Raw genomic sequence first — 23,616 nt, forward strand, 5'->3', positions numbered from 1 at the left:
GTGCAACAATGTTTAAAAGAATGCAATCAGGCTGTTCTGGTAAGAAACTAAGATGTTGTGTGTGTATATATATATATGTATAAAAAGAAAGTTTTATTGTTATATGTAAAATTTTAGGCTGTAGACTTAGTTCAGTACACATCCTGAGCAGGTCTTGCTCAGTAGAGTTTAAAACTTTGTGTTTATTAGCATACCAAAAAGTGCCGGTACATCTAACATGCTGAGAAAAGGCAATGCCGTGGCTGTCTTGTGCAACAAATACTTAATAATATGAATTAATTTTTATTTTAGGAAAGTGAAGAAAGGCTCATTGCTAATAGATTCCAGTACTATAGACCCTGCAGTTTCAAAAGAATTAGCCAAAGCTGTTGAAAAAATGGGAGCTGTTTTCATGGATGCCCCAGTTTCTGGAGGTAAGTCTACATTAGCACTTTACCTTATATTGGACGTGTCTGTGCCATCTCAGCCACCAATTTGTATCCTCCTTGGTACAAGGTACTTGTGATTTTATTTTGGGATTTTTTTTTCTATTAAGGATATATATGTTAATTTAGGAGTATTTTTAGGGTTTAGAAATATGCTTCTTTGTTAGACTTGGACAAACTGAGCTTACACATTATATGATACAGTGGTCCTTTTAATTTAACTTCTTTTATAAAGTTGCATTTTTATGCAGGTATTCACATCTCTTCAGTATCTATTTGTTCCTTTCTTTTAGGGAAAGGTTATTTGGTTGCCATTAAGCACTTCTGCTGCTTTTTCATTAATTAAAAAGGAGATAATGAAGTCAAAATAAAGGATTTAATTGTCAAGAAAAAACAGCTTTCTTCTGGTTTTGTAGCAGTTGAAGAGTGTGGGTTATATTTGTCTTTTCTTGAAGTTACTAACTATTGATCTCTCAGTATTTAATCACGTGTAAGAAACCAGTAAGGTCTTTCATTTTGTAGACAGAGGAGAGCAGAAGCATAAAATTCAAGTTTTGAAAACAAAATATAGCTTGTTATTACTATCAATAAATTCTTCTCTAAACCCCCTAGAATTAGAAATTGAGGGAACCCCATTTTGTTTGGGAAAATCCTGGGTTTTTCTATAATCCACTCTAAAAAGTAACATAAATGGCATCATTAGAAATTATTTTCCTGTCTTTAATGAGGTAATTCAAACAGTTATACCTAAAAGAGAATAAAAATCCAATTGGTAAAAGAGAATTCGGCCTTACAGAATTTATAAAAGCTATGATGCACAAGCTAGAAAAAGAATACTCTGAATTTCAGATTATGAAGAAGAGCGTGGCTGAGGAACAAAAACTAACCATCTCTTTAATTTTCAAATGAAAACTAAGTCAGGATTTGGCTACAGACTAGAAGCCAAAATCTTCATCCAAATTCTACTGTGAATAGAAAGTAGGAAGTCCTGGGTAGGCAATATTGAATGATATAATGGGGAAGACAAGACTCATGCTTCCCAGCCAAAATATTAGTCCTTGGTTTATAAAGTTAGAGAACTTCCCAGCCTGGGAATAAAAACCACCAAAAAAAGTATGCTATGAGCGGATTATATATCTATCTGATCCTTTTCTAAACCCAGCACAGCCTTCTACTTATCAGTTGAGCGATTCTGACATCTTCTGTGTGGTTCCTTTCATTCTCTTTCCCCAAGTATGTTTTTGAGTGGAGGGAATTCTTTACCTTTTAGCAAGGTTTTTAAGTTGTTTTTACCCGTAAGCTTTTGCTTTAAGGCTGACTATGCCATAACTAAAAGAAGGAAAGAAAAAAAAAAAGATTCCAAAGCAACCCTAGCTGTTTTGAGGGGTCTGTTTCTTGAAAAAATGGTAATGCCAGAACTGAGTTGGTATGATAACATACAGTTGACTAGTCTGAATACAAATGACTGTTAGGCTGTTAGTCGTTTATCAGAAGACAAGTAATTTGCTGTTTAGTGTCAGTTACAGGTTGAGTGATACTCTGAAAGAGTGGGAAAGAGGGAGATTTATCTTTCTAGTACATACTATGTTTGTAAATGCCAAGGAGTGCACTTTACAAATCATGTTTAAAGTGGGTAGTTGCTAGAAATGTGTAGAAGTATGTTGGGAAAAGCTTTAATGTTACGCTTTGTTCTTTCAGTCTTTCAAGACCTAACACATTGAGTCTTTGGGGTATTTTTCGGTGTTCTGGCTGCACATTTGGCCTTCAGACAAAACACTAAATGGAGAAGTATGCTCAGCTCTTTACAAACTGGCAGGCAGTATTCTGTTGCTGTGCAATGCAGTGGACTTGGCAGGGGTATGAGGTAGGGTGTTTGTGGGATGCAATGAGAAGGAAGAGAAAGCAGCATGCCTGAGCTGTGGTCTCTAGATCTGTCTGTTTTACTAGCTGTTATTGGCAGAAAATTCCACTTGTGTTTTTAAGTATTTGGGTGTTGCCTCATGGATGTTAATGTTAATCTGCATTGTGAGCAAGTTGTTTCACAAACTAAATATTTTGAAAATTGTTTGGCTGTAAACCTTATGGAGAAGTAGTGGTGAATTTAATCCTGTCCTGACATTGCAAATGAAGTATCTTAAGGCATAGACTTACTGCCAGATTTTAGTGGCCTTTTTGCAGCTTTACTCCTCAAAGATTCTTTCCCTTGATATTTTTCAGGTGGGCCTGTGCACCAATGTAGTAGTGCCATCTTCTTCATATGATTGGTCTACAGCATTATTAAGTTGCAGATTACTGTCAGGACCCATTAAGTGGATGTTGATGCACTAAGTAATTTTGTATTTGGAAAATACTTCACATCCCAGTAGCTGCACACATAAGATGCTGCTAATGCTGTCTAGAGATAGCAATTGCTTTACCCTGAGTTTAAGATCTCTTGCAGGTCTGCTTGAGAAAGTTGCATTACAATTCACAGAGCTGCCTGGAATTGTTGAGCTCTTTGTGAACATGTGACAAATGAAGAAACATCTTCAAAATCTGTAGTTTATTTTAGTTTTGGGGGTTTTTTTAAATCTAAATGAGTAAATTTAAAAATATAAATTTAAATTTGCAGATTTGATTCTGCTTCTTTGTATGTATAAAAAGCTTTTAAAGCACACATTCTCACAGAAGCGTATTTAAAACTGACTTCTGTTGGCGCTGAAGATGCTACTGACTGAGTAAGGGATCTAAATTTAGCCTTTTAGAATTGTGTCAAGTTTGCCCTCCCACAGATTTCATTGTACGATACAGATTCTCATCTTGCAATACTTAAAAACTTTGCTAGTGGTTTCACTAATGCTGCTCTAACATTTCTCTCGTTCTTTAATTCAGAATACAATATATGTCTAAAGTACAGTGGGTGAAAGGGTTTGGTTATTTTAATTTCCGATGCAATGCTTTCTTCATCATAAGCATTGTTAGTGTTCACATACTACCTTTTTAACATTTTCCACTTCCCCTGACTCTAGAAAGCTCTCCTCTTTTGCTCAAAATATGTTGTACTGCATGCTGCTGGAACTTCACAAAAGATGTGACAGCTTGATTTGCTTTTCTGGTTTTGAAAGTGTGGATAAACTGTTTTCAATTATTTCATCAGTATGATTCTTTAGATATGATAAAAAATTATGTAGATCTTTCCCCTCACTGTCTACATTAGATAAAATAGTCATAGTTAAAAAAGTAAGACTGCTAATCGTTAAAGGAGCTGTCATGTTGAGATCTACAGTCATGCTAGGTTAGTATTAAACAGCAGAATAAAACATTTTTTTGTAGGAACTGTGGGATTGAAGCTGGTTAGAAAGATTTGGAGCTTTTATTCCGACTGTCATTTTGAACAGTTTCTTCTTGCAGTACTACTTCCATACTTCCATGCAGTACTACTCCAACTAACCATTAAGTGATGGAAAGAATATTAGTAGTAATGCTGACAAACTGAGACTTCATCTCTCTGGTAGTGTGAAGTAAAATGTGAGTCCTTGAAGGGTGAATTGCAGTTTTGTTCCCTGTATGGACAAATCTCTACTTCACATAGAGCAAAGAAAAATAATGTTTAGAAATACTGTGGAGATCTTATCTTTAATTTCCTTTCAAAGAACACTACATTTCTTGATTTCAGATTTTTTTTTAAAAAAAAGGAGCATACTTTCTCAAAACTGAAGAAGTGATTTTCGTACTTGAACACTGAAGGTTTAATGCAATATCTTTTCCAAGGGAAACATTGGAGACGATCTTGCAGAAGAGTGAAGACTGTGCACGCTGAGGCTTGCAAAGATGATTTGAGAGATGTTTTAAGACTAGACTAAATAATAAAAAATAGTAATGAGTAGTTCAAACATTGTGTTTTTAGCTTTTAAGTTCTATTGTAATAAGGAAGTATCATTGGTATGTTTGCCAGAATAATGATAGTTTAATAGACCTCTCTTGTTGGAGAGCCTTCACAGAATTACTGTTTGACTGGCTTTCCTAGGCAGTGTCTACTTTGTTTCTTTAGCTTTATGCATTTTTAGAGAAATGCAATCTTATGACTTCATGAGATTGGAAAGGTTGGTTGGCTGATTCAACTTTTCTAATTTGAGAGATCATGTACTTTTTGATAAACAGAAGAGACAGAACAATGAATGTCCTGTATTTGGTGATAATAGAGATTTTGTTTGATTTTGGCTTTTTGGCCTGCTAATGCAGTGATTGGAATAACTGTAAGGATCCTTGAAACAGTGTCAAGATGAAGCAGGTTCATCAATTTAGAACTAATAATTCTGATCTGCCCCCTCAATATCAGGAGATCTTGTTGGTGAGGAGAACATCTAAAGGCATAGCAATATTTGCTTCATTGTTATTTCTGGATTTATGCTTTTATGCTTTATTTTTAAAGCCTGAATGCATGTACTGAGGGTGGCCACAATGTTCTCTGTGCTCCTCGTACCAAGCACAGCATTTTAGTCACACTTTGCTCTTCCTCAGTTTCTCCATGCCGTTCTTAATCTTTTTGTTCCTGACATGCTTCTTAATTTCTCTGTTTACATTTTGGCTGAATGCTTCTACAGATATTAATTTTTTTGCAAAGTTATTCTGAAATTTAAATGAGATAGAAGTAATACAGGAAGTAACTGATAAAAAAAAAAAGGAGAATTGGATGAACTGATTTAGGAAGCTGAAATAAGGACAAAGAAATACTGTGGAATCTGAGATGCTTAAAAAGCTTCTGATTCTTAATAACTTAATGTTTTGAACTATTTAACAATAGTTATATTTGTCAAAATAAAGCTAGTTTAGTAGACTTCTTTTGTTGGAGAGAAGATGGAAAGGAATGAAGATCTTGAAAATATTACATATTGGCAAAATGCATATTTTGACACTGGGGAGGGAGGAAGTATACATCCTGTGCAGAGATCATGGTGTTGGCAGCAGTTGCTGTTGTGGAAGAGTTAGTACATTTATTTATGTGCTGACTTTTCAAGGGTATTTTTCTTCTGAGTCTTATTATGCTTTGTATTTTATTTTGTGGAGAAAGCAATATGTAGCTGAAGGCAGGGAAGAATAAACATTCTTTGAGAGTATCATCTAAATATGTTCACTGGGGTGGAGACAATTCTCCTACAATGACTAAAAGGGTGGAATGACTGATTTTATTGAAGTATAGTGTGTATTTTGGCTATAAAATTGTATGTAGTCTAGCCAACTAGTGACCAATGTGTAGGGAAACGTATCTGTCTCCATTTATTCAAAGGTATAAAGATGAGTTATTCAGGCTGGCCCCATGGGGTATAACCAGGAATAATAGACTGGAAATTAGTAAGGAAAGAAAAATGCATGCTGTGTCTACCAGGGAAAACTTCTTAACGACATTCTTCATACACTGTGGAATAATTTTCCGAAAGAGATGGTTCAAGCCAAGTATCTTGACATGCTTTAAACTGTACTGGGCAAAGTGCTAGGAACTATTCTGCAGGGAAAAATCTTGAACTGGCAGGAGGATGACTACATGATCTAATAGGTCTTTTCCATCTCTAATGTCTATAGTTCTGTTGTGTTCTCACACATGGTGTTCAAAAACAGTTAAAGGAAAACTGTCCAGATGGAAGTTAAAAATCCCTATGGCACTCTTTGAAAAAGAGTAAGGGATAACTGCAGAATTAGAGCCAACATTCCTTTCCTCCGCAAAACTGCTTCAAATATCCACGACTGTGTGTGAGCAGTTACCGCATTCCTAATAGCTGCTCTGTTTGCTTGTGGTTACTTTAATGCTAGTATCTGGCTCGTCCTGTCAAGTGTTCTGAAATACAGAGAGTATGAAAGATCTCTTAAAGTTTAGGCTGTTATAAGAGCTAGGGGAAGAAATAATTTAATTTCATTTTGATTGCTTCTTCTAGAGAACTTTCAAAGTTAAGGAGCTGTGAGTGGTGTTTGGAAGTGCTTCTGGAATGCACTGATGATTTTAAAGCTTTCTACAAAATTTGTTTTGGTTTTAAATGTTCATAGGCTTATTTTTTCTCTTTTTGCTCTTTAAACGGAACCTCTTGTTCAAAGTGTGTATTTTTCATTTAGACAAAAAACCTAGCATGACTCCTGAGCTTGGGACCATTGACGATGGTGAGCACCAGACCTTAATAAACCCGTGACTCCTTCTGAGTCCTAATTCTGTCCTGTGCTAAATGTGGACGGCACACATGTTGGCACCAAGCCCAGCACCACACTTCCTGCCAGAGCAGAAAGTACCAACTAGGAGAAAATTGTGCCTGCACAGCAGCCTTCAGTGTGTGGACAGTCCCCACCAGCTATGAGCATTGAAGGTGCCACTGGAGAAAATGCAACTTACTCTGAATCTTAATGGAAAGCGGTTGTACTCACAATTCAGTGTTGCCTTAAACATTTAACTCCTGTTACTTCAAAAAAAAAAATCTAGAGAAACCTGACTCATTTAAATGGATAGGGCCAATAAAGATTTAGAATTCAATGTTTTGTGTCTTTTATTCAGCAAGGGAGATCTGCAGATCTTACACTACACACAAGAAGAAACATTAATATCCTAAGTGTCTAAACCAAAGTCTTAGAATGCATTCTTGTAAACTACTCTGTGTTGAAGGAGGCTTCTTTGTAGGACCATTAAACACTTAAGCAATTTTAAAGGAGTTTTAAAAAAACCCAAAACCCAGATGGAGGAAACTTGTCAGACAGAGACAACTGCACTTGTCTTGTAGTGTAGGCCTTTGAAAGTAAATTGTTGATCTGACTGAATCTAAGATCAGTAGGAATGAAAGCTGATCTTCTCTTGACCACTGTAGTGGTTTAGGCCCATCAGGGAGCAAAAGACCACGATTAGCCTGAAGTACCAAGGACCTGAAAATTGCCAAAGGGCAGGGGGGCTTAATTGCTGCTTATGGTCCAGGACAAAACAGACCAGGCTACTCAGCTTGGGGAGGAAAACAGAAAATAATTTAATCCAACACCAAATAAAACATAGACATAAAACCCGAAAACATACCCAACTGTGGTAGTTTGAGCCTGGCTGGATGCTAGGTGCCCACCACACCGCTTTATCCCCCACCTCCTGAGCAAGCCAGGGAAGGGGAGAAAATAAGATGAGAGTCTCGTGGGTTGAGATAAAAGCAGTTTAATAAATAAGCAGCAAAGCCGCGCGCGCGGGAAGCAAAGCAAAAGCAGATAAGCTGTTACTCTCTACTTCCCATCAGCAGCGATGTCCGGCCACCTCCCAAGAAGCAGGGCTGCGGTACGCGTAGCGGTTGCTTTGGGAAGGCCAGAAATGAATCTCGCCTCTCCTTCCTGCTCCTCTCCCCCAGTTTATATTACTGAGCTGACGTCATATGGTATGGAATATCTCCTTGGTCAGCCTGGGTCAGCTGTCCTGGCCATAGTCCCTCCCAAGATCATGCCCACTCACAGCTATTGGTGAAGGTGGGAGAAGGAATGCTGGAGGGACAGCCCTGATGTTGTGCAAGCGGTAGTCATAATATTGATATCAACAGTAAGCACAGCACTGCAGGAGCTGCTGTGGAAAATCACTACCGTCCCAGACCCACTACACCAACACAAAACAACACAGAGTGGTACAACAATGAAGAGTACAACCAGTCCTTTAAGACCACCTTCTCCCCACCCCTCCCCTCTTCCCGGGTTCAGAGCCCTGATCCCAATGTCATTATCTCCTCCCCTCCCTGAATGGCTCAGGGGGGCAGGGAATGGGGGTTTCAGTATTTCTGATGGCTTCTGCTGTTTATCTCTCCTCAGGGCAGATGAGCTCTGCACCAGTCCTCCCTGCTTCTCCGCGGAGTACCTCACACGGCAGCCCTGCACAGGCTGCTACAACGTGCATTCATCCCAAAGGCTGCAGCTCCTCTCTACCTCGTGGGTCTGCTCTGCAGCCCACAGGCTCTCCAGCACAGCCTGTGCCATGGCCGCCTCCTCATACAGTGTCTCACCTGTCCGTGTGCACTCACACGGAGCTGCCGGTGGCTCTCAGTGCTGCCATTGCCCTGCATGGGTTGCAGGGGCACAGCTGCATTCTTGCCACAGGTTGCAGAGGGGTCTCTGGTCTGGTGCTCCTCCTTCCTTCCTCCTTCTCTGACTGTGGGGTCCATGTGGTTGCCTCCATCTTGTACCACTCTTACACTTCCTCCCAAGCACTTCAAAATTCCCATCCTTAAATAGTGATCACAGAGGCGCCAGATTGGCCCAGCCGGGCTGGAGGTGGGTCTGAACCCAAGATCCGGGGGAAAGTCTGAGAACTTTTTACCTGGTCTTCACTGCAACCTGCTCCCCCTGTTACAAAGCAAAAGCTGCTCCTTGCTAAAGCATGACAGCCTCCCATTTCTGAGTTACTTGTGTTTCCTTTTTGAAGTCATGGTGATGAGTTAAGACAAGGATGGCATTTATATGTAACAATATTATCTGAAGATCATGAACCATTCTAGGTCACTGGTTCATTGCAGAAAGTTCACTGGTACTGGTTCATTGCAGAAAGTTCACTGATGGTAGAGGTCATCTTTATGACAAGTTTCTTAAAGTTGTGCTAATAAAAAAGAAGAATGTTCTAGCAGAAGTACTCCCTCTGTGCTTTAAACAAACACCTGAAAATTACTCAATTTATAGTTTATAGTGGTTACTGTAGTGTTTCCCATTGTGAGACAATTCAATATCTTGAGCTTTTATCCTTAGCAGAACTGCTCCTGGTTAATTCCCAGAGAGCACATAGATTTTCTAATTCTTCCTCCTCCAACCACATTTTAAAAAGTATGATTAAATGAAAGCTTATGGGAAACAGTATTGCCTTTTACTGTTGATAAGCATTTAGAATTCAGCTATGAGCATACAAGCTATGTAAACATTCACCTTTCAGTTTGTTCAATGGTATTTAGTCCTGTTGGCTCACCACATCAGTCTACTGAAATGCAGAGGAGAGTCATGGAGTTGCAGAGCTGAAGAAAGACTTTTTAACTACAGTTCCCTTCATGCCAAGCACAACATAAGACCTGAAATGAAGACAAAATGGGAGACACTGTGTAACACTTTATTACAACTGTTACATATTTTACATAGCCCACATAATAATTTGATAATATCCCTTTATGTTGTTTATATTTATGTTGGTAAACTAATAGTTTTTAAATATGTATGTCACTGGAAACAGTACTAAATTAACATTTAATAATTATGCATTTGCCTTATTTGATATGAGTTGTTGCAAAACTCGGTAACTATATAGTTTAACCATATTCAGTCATTAACAATATTTTTTTGTTGCCATTTTGTTTTCAATCTCTGTTTTCTTTGCTTTCTGTGAATGTATGGTGGGAATGTGTGGCTTATGGCTCTTAGTATACTTGTCAGTGAGAGAGTACAGAGAAAGTCATGTTGACTTTTAGCTCTGGCTGAGGAGCATACTACTTGTGTTTCATTTGTGTTAGCTTTCTTGGTTTTGCTTAAAATTGTGGCTTTTCAGAAATCAATATAAAAATAACTTGTAGATAATCAGTAAAGGTATATGACCATATAAAGTTATCTCAAGCAGCTAAATGCTTCTTGTCTTGAATAAAGCATTTTATGTTGAGTATGCTGGAAGAATAGATTTTCCTGATGTTTGAAAGTTGGTGGACAATTCAAGAAAGGAATTTTCAGTAGCATTATCAGCATGTGAAACTATTGTTGTAATAGAGCTCTAGTTAAACTAGGAGTATATATAGCTTTGCTATTTCTGCAGATGGTCAGAATTTATATTAGTAAGGAGTTAGGGGTGATGCTGGGGCAATGGGAATGTTTTGTAGCGGAAGTGTTGAATGAAAAGCTGATGTCAATTTGGCAAGCAGGAGAATTTCCTGAGATGAAGCATTGTCTTAGTAGCCTCAGCCTGAATCCTGCTGGCCTCTGAGCTGCTCCCACTCTGTCCAAGATGGAAGTTCCTGCAAAGAGCACTAATAGTGTCCTTCACAGCCTCAATGTATCATGCTAAGACATGGGGCTTCACTGCTGTTAAACAATATAATAAATGCTTCCCTGGGCCAAAATGAACATACCTGATTACCTAAATGCATCATTCCTCTGCTAGAACAAACTGGACTAAAGCAAGGCATTGCTATTAGAGTTACAGCAACTGGCACACCTAATAAAGAAAGGGTGAGTTATCTGTTACTGTTTGGTCAGTATTGCATGGCTCTGTTTTTCCAATCTATTAGTGTGCTTAGCAATTCTTAATACTGAACGTGACTCTATGCACCAAATATGTTGTTTTCTTTAAGTAGACAGTTATACTAATCTTGAATGGAGCGTTTTTTGGTAACTGGGTTAAAGGAATCGTACAAGATTGAAACAGTAGGCAGCAAAGCTTGTTAAGGAGTTTTTATTTTACAGGCCCTCAAGAATTTTGAATATGGCTTGCTTACTACTTAGAAAAGTCCAAAAGTCCCTTATAGGCTCCATTTCAGAGCCAGCATCAAATCTATGCTATGCTTGTCTAAAAATCCAAACATGCACTTTTGGCCGTTACTGTTTACTCTACTGTTTCCACTTGCACTGTATCTAATTTATCGGCAGTGACCACAAAAACTAAAATTATTTATAATGTTGGCACCTAACAGCTCCACTATAGTTAAGGGTCTGTTGGCATTTCCATTATGAACCTTCCCTTTGAGAGGTTTATAACTTAGCGGTTTTACTTTAGCTTCAGGCTCAAATGTACCATTTTCATCCAAGCACAAATTCTTCTACAGAATTTCATTTAAATCAGTTTGGCCATTATTTATTTTAGAGTATGTATGTTGGAGAGTGGAAGAGAACACACTATTTAATTTTGGTTTCAGAAGCCTTTTTGTCAGACTATATAATGAAAGGAAAATGGTGCTTTTTATTTTATTTTGTAGGTGCTTAACCCTTCCTTGGATGTGTCAAACTAAATACTAAATACTAAAACTATGCCTTTTCAGGTTGCTTCCAATGATCACATGTCCCACATCCGCTCCCATCCACCCACCCGTGTCGCCTACCCCTACCCAATGATGTGCTTTGAGAAACATCCCCTGGCTTCTGGCAGTGAAAGGTTTTTTGGGGAGCGGATGCAATAACATACAGTGGATGTTCTGTTGAGAGGCCTCAAGCCAACCAGTCCAAACAAGGAAACAGATGGAGCTTAATTGGAAAAAGACAGGCCAAATGCAATTGTCAGTCAAATGTAACCCTATGTGGTTAAGAATGGCATTTCTTACAGCTCTGCCGTTTCTTGTGGGATGTGTGTAAATTGCTGCACGGGTGCAGTAATCTTCAGAGTTTAAAAGTGATGTGAGCTGCCGTTTTCTCTTGCTCTTGAATGCAGAACCACAGAGGAATTCTGTCTCTTTTTTTAGTCGTAAATTCTTGCCATAATACTATATTATTATTAATACGTATCTATAATGTTTCAGTACTAATCATAGTTACATAGTACCAATGTTCTTTTAAGTCTTCGTTTAAGAATAAAAAGAAGGGAAATTGTGTACAGAGAGGTAAAAGCTTTTATTAGACAAATAATACAACTGAAAATAGGAAACAAGTTTCTGAGTCAATGTCTTTCATCACATTATGCAAGGAGCAGTAAAGTACAATAGCTTGTTTTGTTTTGTTTGCTATTGGATTACTCACAAGAAAAAGCTACTTGGGAGAAAAAGTGCAGAGAGGTTATGTGGTTTGGCAGCTTTTTATGTACTCATCATTTTGGGATCTTTTTTCAGGTAGCTCATGCAGATTACTGATTACAGTAGATTACAGATTGCAGATTACAACTGGTTTGTTGTATTTTGTCTTCTATTTTATTAATAAGAAGGAGAAGGGAAACACAAGTATAATTAATTATGGCAGCAGATACCAACAGCTTATTGAACCATATAGGACATTAGATCCCATTGAAGCATTTGAGTTTTCTCCATCTTACTTTTTTTTTCCCCCCTAATACCAGATGTTAGTGAATTCATTGGTCAAACATTCCAAATCTTACATGTTTTAGAGACAACTTGTTTAAAATTTTATTAGCTTATTTTTATTTTGTTGGCATTAACATTTAAAAGCACTGTAGGCTAAAACTTTAGTATATATTAGAACCTGCTATTTTCAGCCTTGGACTCTGGGAACAAAAACTTACTTTCTGTAATGTCAGCACATGTCACAGTACATATGATTAGTTCATCACTATCAAAGCTTTAATAACATTTTGATTGACATCTCTTTATTGCTAAGGATCAAGAAATTTAAACTATATGCAGTCATGGGAAAGATAGTCACTATAAGTACCTTAATAGAGCACATCTATAAAGCTCCAATTTAGCATAAAATGCTTAAGCATCTACCGAAGTTCATCCATGTCAATGGGAATTTAGTGCAAGTTGAGGAGGTGTGTCATCAATGTCTGTTATTAGGGGTTAATCTGTCTATTTTACTCTACTGAGTTAATATTTCAAAGCTCAGGATCCTGTTTCAAAGCACTATATAGAACTGTCATCCTGGACATGATTTGGATGGACTAGCAGCTGTAATCTAATTGTTTTAATTATTTGGAAATATCCTTCATCCCAAACTAAATGTAGAGGATTTATTATTTGATAATAATTTGATAATGTATTGTTTGCTATTTTCAGCATCTAACTTTATTGATATATTATTTATTTTTGAAATATATCTTAGCACAATGACTTGTACTCATTTCTACCTTTCTTGGAAATGAGGTGATATTGAGTTAGAGTACTTTATGGTTATTGGGAGTCCTGGAAGTTCTGGTTGATAATAAGTTAACCATGAGCCAACGATGTGCCCTCATGTTCAAGAAGGCCAATGGCATCCTCAGATGCATCAAGAAGAATGTGGTCAGCAGGTCAAGGGAGGTTCTGCTCCTCCTCTACTCTGCCCTGATGAGGCCTCATCTGGAGTCCTATGTCCAGTTTTAGGCTGCCCAGCTCAAGAGGGACGGAGAACTTCTGGAGAGAGTCCAGCACAGGGCCACCAAGATGATCAGGGGACTGGCACATCTTTCATACGAGGAAAGGCTGCGGGAACTGGGGCTGTTTAGTTTGGAGGAGATTGGGACATCCCTTTCTTCTATTGTAGCTAGCAACAGGACAAGGGGTAATGGGATGAAGCTGGAACACAAAATGTTCCACTTAAATATAAGAAAAAGCTATTTTACTGTGAGGGTGACAGAGCCCTGGCACAGGCTGCCCAGAGGGGTTGTGGAGTCTCCTTCCTTGGAGGTCTTCCAGACCCACCTGGACCTGTTCCTATGCAACCTGATCTAGGTGAACCTGCTTCTGCAGGGAGGTTGGACTAGATGATCTCTAAAGGTCCCTTCCAACCCCTACCATTCTATGATTCTGTGGTTTTCAAAGCAGCATGTCCTGCAAACAGGACCTTGAAGCAGAACTGTATATTTAGGCTTTGCAAGTTGTTTATATTTCATTACTACTCTAGTTATGTCTCTTCAGCACAACAATGGCTGACTTTAAATGCTGGCCCTCACTTCCTAACTCTGTAATTAAAGCAGAAGTAATGGCCATTTTTCCTCTCCCTTCATCCACTCTAGTAGCTTTGTTGTTGGTTTTTATGAGGTCACACCTGGGAATGAGCATTTTTTAATCCCTATCGCTTTATTCTACAACTTAAGTGTCCTCTGGCCGATGAAATAAAACACATTTTCTAAAGAAAAGAGAACTGGAGAGGCTTATTACCATAAAGGTACTTGTCTGTAAGTACCTGATGTAGGCTGCAGTTGCTAAGGAGCATTTCTTTTATCGGTGTGTGGCTTTATTGTAGAGTTTTAACTGTTCCTAATGCTCATGTAGGTTGCTAAAACCACTAAACTTTGTCTGCAACTTTTCCAAGTTTTATTAAAATACATACGTGTACTGACAACTCTCACTTGGAAGGTATCCACCTGCTCTTGGTAACCTGTTCGTTGCTTCAACTGGATCTGAACTTCCCAAACTGAGAATGTGTTTTCAGAGGGCAATACAACTTGGATTCCTTAGAACTCTGGAGCTAATTTGTGCAGCTCATCATTACTCTGCCTCTCTAATCAGATAGTTCCTATGAAAGCCAACACATTTGTTACTATAAATAAGTACACATTATGACAAGAGTTCATAGCTTTTATGTATTTAGATAAACTGCATGGAAATTAAGCTTAGGGATGGGAAAAATTGAACTGGAGAAGTCACAGTTCAGGGATGAAGGCCCTATTTTAAGTGTTGCACATAGGCTTTAAACATTTTTATTTTCCTTAAAAAACAAACAAAAGCAAACAAACTCCCAAGAAACAGTGCTTGATTTTCTTTTCCCGTGTTTATTTTCATATATTTGTGGAAACTTCTATAATTTTTCATGGCATTTAGAAATAGTCAATATTTGCTCACGCTTACCTGTGGTTTAGTGTACGTGTTCACTATAGAAGGATTTTCAAAATTGCACTAAGTGTATTGCATGCAGGTGTTCTTGTTAACAAAAATGAGCGATTATTTCCAAAAATAAAACCTCTGACTTAAATCCGAAGTTACAGGAAAGACGTACAATAGGTCTCGTATATTTAATTAATGATAGTGGAAATGCAGTCAAGAAATCAAAATAACTACTGACCCTTCTAAAATATACAAGATTACAGAAGAGTAACTTGTGTTATTACAATACAGTAAAATCACATTATTTCAATAAGTGTTTGAATGTCTTTCCTCGTTACACTGAATCCATATACAGTTCAGTCAGCAGCAATTTCTTAGGATGAACTTCTTAATGAGCAAAGATGTTGCAAAATGAGCTTTGTAGGCTTTTTTTTTTCTTTTATTTTCCCTAGTACTGTACTATACTTTAGACCTTTTAGTTGTGTAGGAAAATAAATAAGGATCTAATTACAGTTCTGCACTCTATGATAAGCCTGATACTTGGCATACAACTATCATAATGGTTTCTTTTCTCTGCCTTACAATGACCTTAACTTGACCTACAATGACTAGTTTCTGTAGGGATTGCAATGGCTTAGACTCAGAAAGTTCTTGTCTATCACTTGGTGGTTGCTTCATGTGCGTATGTGTTTTACATGACATCATAATGTCTGTACTATCAGTTTCTAACAAAGACAGAAAAACTAGTTCCATATATTTTAATGCAGTTTGCATTAAACTGCTTCCATATACTCAGAGGAGCAACCGAGACATCTAGACACCGTATTTTCTTTTAAAATAATGTATGCTGGCAATACAGGAGGTTTAAGATATCCATCTGTCTGTTTCCTTACAAATCCATTTAAAATACTAATCATAATTCATGTTCCCTCATTCTTTCCACATTTAGTGGTGTTACCTGGGTTTGGAACAGCCAGCTGTCTCAAACACTACCCACGTTTTTAAAGGAATAAGAAGTTTTGGCAGACACTGGAACAATTAATTGGCTTTTTCAGCCAAGTCAGGTTAGGAAAGTATTTTGCGGGGAGGGGGCCGGGTGGGAGGGGAATACAGCTTTCTGGTTTTGAAGTTTGAGTTCTATTAACTCTTTAGGAATGGTAGTCAGACTTTTTGCTAAGCACAGTTCTCCAACTCTTGACATTTCTGAAATTTATTTCTTACATGAAAAGATTGTAAACCAATAATATACAGGAGTAATGTGTTTTATTAGAGAGAGATGTATGGAATAAAGTGACAAGTGCTGAATCCAAATCATCAGGGATTTAAAAATCTATGAGCTGAGCTAAGCATTAAAATCTTTATTTAAAGAAGTCTGACCTTGTCCTAGAATATACTTTTAGGGCAGAAGAAGATGGAAGGTGGCATGAGAGGCACAGGATGATGTTATCTACTTGTTGACTTAGGATAAAATGCTAGACTTGCTCACCACATTGAACGTCTTGCTTAACCACAGATGCTTAGTTGCTATTTTATTTGCAACTCCACAGCTTTGCGTATTTTCATAGTAAAACCTGAGCAAGTACTAAACACCAAATTTTAATTATATATATATTCTTGCATTCCTGAAATGTTCTGTTAATTGTTACGTAGTCTGCTTTTTCACAGTTCTGTGTAACTTTTGGCATCAATGAATCAGTTTATGGCAAAGAATTTCCAACACAGTTGGTTTTAACAGTTGGATGCTCTTGTCCAAAGACTATTTGTTTGTTTGTTTCAATTGTCGTTGATGGGGTAAACTACTAGTAGTTTATACTGGAAACTGTAAAGTTCAACTTTTTGGAATTGTTACTGCCCCAAGTGGAAATATAAACCATATAGAACAAAATTTATTTAGCCTATTAAAAAGTCAGCCTAAAACTACATTTAATTAGTTTACACTATTACATCACTTCTAGTGGGGAGTAGGACTTACGCAGAGTAAAAGGAGCTCTATCAGGTGAGCTGACTGTGGCCCATATGGGGCTTTAAGATAATGATGAGTTTAAATTTCCTCTTAGAGCTAAGTGAGAATAAAACTGGAGGCAATAAATACTCTTGGCCAAAGCCATTAAATGAAAAAGCTGGGAATTCTCCAGCTCTTGACTTAAATTGTTTGTTTATCAGCTGGCGCCTAGTCTGGAGTCAAGAGCTGGAGATTTCTATCTGTGACAGAACTTTGAAACTCTTGCAGGACACTTTCATTTTAACTTAAGGTAACTTGAGTTTATAGCTTTGGCTTTAAAGATTACTAATGATTTACTCATTTCCTTACCATTTAACCAGAGAGGACTTTTTCCCAGGAAGGGATCTGTGTTTATTTAGGGCCTTTGTCTGCAGAGGGATTAAAAGGCAGCCCACCAGCATTGTGAACTTGATGGTAATAAAAGGTCACCAACACACACCATAAAAACGTTCTTACTATGGAATTAATTATACAGTGTAATTTTACAAAGCATTTCAGTAACCCTCTTTTTAGACTTCTGCTGTGTTTGATTTTTCCTCAAATGGGGAAAAAATCAATTTTTGGCATCAGTTGTGCAAATTAGACTGTGTGTATGTGTACAACTGGTTACAATATAATATATTCATCAACAACTTCAACTTACAGTTGAAAACAATTGTAGACTTACAGATGAAGTTAGATCTGGACATGAGAACTTTAAAACTTAAAGCAACTGAATGAAAAATGACTTGTTAGCTAAGAAATGCAAATTATTAACTTAAACATTGTGACCACGTTTGGTGTTTTTATAGAATATTGCATGTTTTCCAAGCCATTAACCACTGTTCAAACAGAATCCTGTTGTTTTTTTTAAGCCAGCAGGTGGCATTGCAGCCCAGCCTGCCCAGCCCACCCAGCCCCTTGTACAGAAGGCATTTCTCCTCTACACGCTATTCTTTTCTCTTTAGGGCATAATTTAGAATCTCTGATAATGATGATTAATATTCCTAAAAAACAAAGTGATTTAATTTGAGATTTTGTTTACAAAGGTAAAAAGTGTTAAAAATGCCATGTCAGGGTATTGACAAAACTTTTTTTGCTTTGGTAAGGTGATAGCAACAGAATTACGCTCCTGTTTAACTTAATGAATGAACTTTGATTCATCCACAGGGAAGGTCACAATAATTTCTTAAAAGTTATAGAGTGGATAGGTGTAAAGGAATTCGTAGAGAAATCCATGTGGTTTTCTGTATTGAGTGCAATGATATCTTGCTATATTCAAAGAAAAATTAAGAATTACAGTTATGAAGTGGGGTTTTTTCTCTTTTACCTTTGAAAGATATCTCTATTTAGTCATACCCTTCATACTCTTTTATAAATGGACTAAAGAAAGTACATGCCCATGAAAAATAACTAGAAAATCATCTTCACCAATTAACTAAATTATTAAATAACTAGTAACATGTATCACATAGCCTGTTTGACAAATTTTCTACAGTAACATAGCCAAAAACGTAGTAAATCTCTAGTTTGAGTAAGAGACAATTTTTTCCTCTACTTTTGTATTTTTGAACGTGTACTTTTATGCTTTCTCCTGAAACAAATGCATTTAAAGTGCTACTGCAGTAATTTATCTGCAATTTTACTAAATGCCACTCCGCTTATGTTATTGCCCTTTTTCTTAGACTATTTAATGGGCATAACCTGTTTTAAGAAATGTATATGTTTTCAAAGTAAGTGCCTTTGACCTCCCACCTTGTTGAAGTCCAAATATACGTGTTATGCTGTAGTCTGAGTGTCTGAGATGCAGCATAACCGAAATACCAGAAATTAATACGCTAAAAGAATAAGAAAAAGCCAATGTGATAATTTAGGTAATGCATTTAGCAAATCATACCTCAACACTGAGTTCTTCACTAAGAAAAGTAGTAGTAGAATAGGTAATTGAGGCTTTTGACCCTGGATATTAAACTTTTAAACTTGATACAACAGTCTGCCTCTAAGCTTTGTTGTATACTGATATTGCTACTTACTTAACATCAAAAAGCTGTGGTAGTTTGCCTTTATAGATTGTGCCTGTGTTCTGGAATTGCCTCCTGCTGTCCTTGAACTGTTTCTTAGTTTAACGTGTTAGATTTTCTCATCAAAGCTTTTAAGCACAATGTTTAGTTAACACTCGTTCTATCAAATCTGATACAGTAGAATGCTTTGGAATAAAACTGTTCTTTTCATTAAAAAACACGATAGCTTGACAGGCCTCTTTCCCAGCACATCATGGTTTTTTTCTGTAATGATATGCACATGCAGGTTTTACATTGCATGTAATCTTTATGTTTGCCCAGTTTGTAGTCATTGCTCTAGGACTGGAGTAAATGACTGTTTTTTGCCAAGATTCCAAAAGTAAACTGGCCTCATTAAAAATAATGGTTGCTGAGGAAGGAATCTCTGTAAGTTGAAGTGGTTTGCTTATAGACCTGTTTAACCATAACAGAGTTTTGACTCCCAGTCTACTAGTTCAGTTTAGTGTGACACCACTGCTAGTGAGAGCTGCTATGAGATTCACAGCACAGAGGTGTAAAACAAGAACATCTGGATAAAGAAAATAGAATAACTGTCTGTTTAAGATGTGATGCATTGCTTAAGCTAACTAGGTAAAAGTCAAGGAGTCGGGGAAGAAAGGAGAAAAAAGTAATAAAATATCTTCTAATGACTTCAGAAAACATATTTACTTTTCGTTTGAAGTAACGTGTGTCAAATTTGTATGAAAACCAAATGTTGTGTATTGCTTTGCCCATTTTTAAAGTGGTTTGAGAAACATGTTTTTTTAAAACAGAAAATTCAATGTCCGTGTATCATGGGAATGTTTAATTACTGTAATCAGTTAGAGCTACAGTCATTTTAGAATAACTGGATTTTATAGTCTTTTTGTACTTGCTGCTTTATACAAAAGTTGTCTCTTACCTAGAGACTTCTAATTTTTTCATCCTTCCATTTGTAAATGTTTTTGACTTGGGTCAGTAAAAATGGTACAATATGCACCATGTGGTCTTTAGAAAATTTGAAAAATGTTTGACTATTTTGTCACAAGTTGGAGTTTTTAAAGATACATCTACACGTATGCAAAGCATGTGACTATGCATGTGATTTTTTGCAGATGACGTTCCTAGTTATGTTCTATTTTAACCATACATGAAATTCTAAAAAGTACAGAAAGGCTTTTTCTTAAGAGGCAAAAAAAGTCTGCATATTCCCAAAGAATCTCAGATTTGTAGAAACACTGGAATCCTACTGCTAAAATAAAGCAAAAAAAAAAGTTTTATTTTATTTTATTTCTTTGACAAAACAGTAGTTAGTGGCAAAGTAAAGATACCACACTAATGATAACATGAAATTCATAACCTCTGATTTATACTGCAGCTTATGCTTGCTTGGAAGTAAACGTAGAGAAAGGAATTAAAGCCACTTCTGTAGAAAACAACCCCATTTTTTTAAAGTAGATGCCTGGGACCATTGTTTTCACCATTTTCTGGAATTATAATTTCATAAATTGGATGTAAAATAGATCAATAAAGATATTATAAGTTGAAAATCTTAGAAGCGCCAGCAGGTTTCAGAACTGAAATCTGTAGAATCTGCTTTAGAAGCCAAATTCACAGCTGACCTATGTTCTATAATGCAGCAGGAGTGAGAACAGGTAGCAACAGTATCTTCAAGTGTAGTAACTTTTCCAAGGTCAGTCCTGTTACTCATTTCAAAAGTCTTTTCCCTGTAAGTTGCACTTTCTGTACCTTTGCTCAGGGCTGTGCCTGACAGAATAAAGTGTGGCAAGATTGCCGAACTTCTCTCTCCCAGGACACTGAGTAACTCTAATAAGTAAAGCTATTCTGTGGGGGTAATGGGGTGTCGGCTGGAGTGTTTGTGAAGCAAGCGGTTGCAATGTTGAACAGCGAAGGAAACACAGCTATTGGGGTGACTGAAAAATAAAATATAATTCTTTCATGGTTTTCTTGTGGCCCACTTCATTTGATGAGAAAGATTGAAGAGAAGGTGTCAGGGAACATCTTTTATGTGTGTGTTTGGTTGTCTGTTTCAGATTATTACTCTGTTGAAAAGAAATAAAAAAGCCAAACTCATTAGAGCAACAGGCGTGAGGTTTCCACTCGTGGAAGAATAATACACGTCCTGGAAAAGCATGCATTTCAGTCCTTTACTAGTTTATGAAAAGTGTGGGTGATATAACTACTTCTGGAATTTTTTGGTTTTCTTGAAAATAACACACCTATTAAAGAAGGTGACAACAAGTAAACTGAGAACGTTCAATCTTGAAATTTTTAGTACATCATTGCTTGTTCCTCATTTGACTTTTTTTAATGGCTTCAGAAATAATATTTCAAGCAAGTAATAGTGTACACAAACTGTTAGAAGTTCTCACCTATGGACTATATACTTTTTAGTGCTAGTATATAGGACAAGTAAAATAGTGTGCATGTGTGCCTTTATATCCATGTTCTTTTATCTTACAGTGCCTTGCCTTACATATCAGAAATGACTCAATAAAATGAACAACAAAAGTGTAAAATTTCCGTACAATAAGAACCTAAAATAACCATTTTATAATGCCAATGAGGTGGCTGACTGTGTGCGTTATTGGGTAATAAGATATTCTCTGATGCGTTTACTGCATTCAGCCTTTCACACAAATATGTATTGAAGCCATAAAATGACAGTAATTGTAGTATTCTACACCTTACCTTCTTGCTGAATTATTTCTGTTTCATTAATGATTTTCTAGTGAAATAACTTTTGTTGATACTATAAAAATTTCGTAGAAAGGAGAACTGATGGATTTTCAGTTTGTCAGTAACCTAATTATGTTGTGTATCATGTAAAATAATTTAATGGCTAAAAGTTACAACACTGCAATACCTCACAGGACTGAACAAACTTTGGAATTATTTTTAAGTAAATAACATCATGTATATAATGTATAGTATTATACAAAACTCAGATTAATATGAGTAGACAATGGAAAAACTATTTGTTATTTTTTGCAAAACTGACATTGTCAGTCCTGCAATGTATTGCAATGTATTGAGTGATGGTGGTTGAGTTCTAAACATAGTATCAACACTTTGCCTTCTTTAATAGTGTCAGTTTCTTTTATAACATTTTAGATTAAAATAAATTCATTTTTAGTTTTAAAAGAAACGCTTCTTTGTCCCTATTGCTAGACTATAGATGAAACTATACTTTGTCATAGATTTAGATTTTATTATTTAATACTTAATGATCTTTCTTATGTTTTTCAAGCCTGACTGACCTGACTGTAGAATGTGTCTGTGTTCATCTGTTAACTTTATTTTTCTTTTGTGTCCTATGTTATGAAAATAACTTGCATCTCTTGAAGACCAATAGACTTACAGTAAGAGTAACCAGCAGGAGTGATGAATACTTTACCCAGGGTATGCATGGTAAGCAACTCAAAGTCAGCAATTGAGAGCTCTAGATATTGAATGACAAAGAACTAGTGAATAGTATGGTTTTCTTATATTACAGGCAACTTTGAATGACTGAAGGCATGGTTGTGTATGGTGAAAGTATGTGTGTATGGGAAGGTATGGGCTTCCCAGTAAAAATGGGCAGGCAAGTAAGATGTTTGAGACCATTTTAGAGGAAGAACATTCTCTAAAGGCAGAAAATCAAAAGGTGAGGAGAAACAAGACTGTCCTAGAAGTCTTGGTTTAGCCTAAAATTTCCTTGGGACCGTGGGGTGCTTGACTTTTTGGGCGGAATGTTTTTTCTAAAAGGGAGAGCAGCATGCTGAAGATGCTGCTTTGTTTCATCTGTGGTCTTCATGTAGTCTTTAAAGCATGCAGCTCTCCTAGACAGGTGGACTGTGAATGAAAAATATGTGAGTAGAAGATGCCATAATGAGTATTGGGGGGAGAGTGTGACACTGTTGGACTGTGGACTGCTCAAGAAAAAGCTGAAGTGTCATCCATGTGGGTAAGACAGATCCATAGTTACCACTTGGAACCAGGAACCAGAAAGGGAGTCACAGGGAAGAGAGAGAACTGTATGCATATGGGTGCTGACTTGGAGAATTCTGGATGAAATTCAAGTTCCAAGGGTTTATGTCTTTCTCCTAATAAAGAATGAGAAGCTTTTATGTCTTATTTTTGTGAGAGGAGTATATTATACCATAAAGGAATAGCTTTGTTAATGTTAAACTTACTTTGGCTAACAGAACCTATTAAATCTATTGGATGAAGAATGTCGTTTTCTCAAAATTTTGTCATGAACACAATCAATCTGAGAAAGCAATGTTGGTTAGCACATCCCAGACTACTTCTTGCACGCCAGAGCTGTTCTGAAATCTGCCCTATTTAAGGAGGACGTTTTCTATCACTCATTGGGAAGGAAATACCAGTATGCTGTCCTGTTGTCTCATTTTCAGAGAAGTCCTGATGTATAGAGAACTCTGGAACTCTTAGGTCATCTAATCTAGCCACCTCCTTGAAGCAATACTGTTGCCAAGATTGGATGAGGTAGGCTGTGACTTTCTTCTGCCAAGTCATGAAAACCTTCAGGGATGGAGATTCTGCCACCTTTGTGTAGTTAACCAGGTTCAGCGCCAAACTGCCCTCCAAGCAAAGAGATTTTGTAGCTAGTGTACAGAAGTCAGATAGAGATGACAGAGTTATATCCCAAAATCCTTGGAGAGAAAAAAAAAACCAAAAAAACAACAAACCCACAAGGAAGAGTAAAAACTCTTTGTAGGTATATGTTTCTTGTCATTCCTGATATT

The 23,616-nt window shown here is 36.9% G+C and overlaps 1 protein-coding gene across 1 annotated transcript in view; it reads left to right on the forward strand.

Moving 5' to 3' along the window:
- The window catches only part of HIBADH (3-hydroxyisobutyrate dehydrogenase), an 88,167-nt gene that overhangs the window by 16,554 nt on the left and 47,997 nt on the right, over positions 1–23,616 (forward strand). Inside the window, exon 4 of the mRNA XM_061996751.1 lies at positions 292–413. Coding sequence (XP_061852735.1) covers positions 292–413 — 122 coding nt within the window. The remainder of the gene's footprint in view (positions 1–291; positions 414–23,616) is intronic.

The sequence above is a fragment of the Colius striatus genome, chromosome 5, assembly GCF_028858725.1.
Source record: "Colius striatus isolate bColStr4 chromosome 5, bColStr4.1.hap1, whole genome shotgun sequence".
NCBI classification, from domain to species: Eukaryota; Metazoa; Chordata; class Aves; order Coliiformes; family Coliidae; genus Colius; species Colius striatus.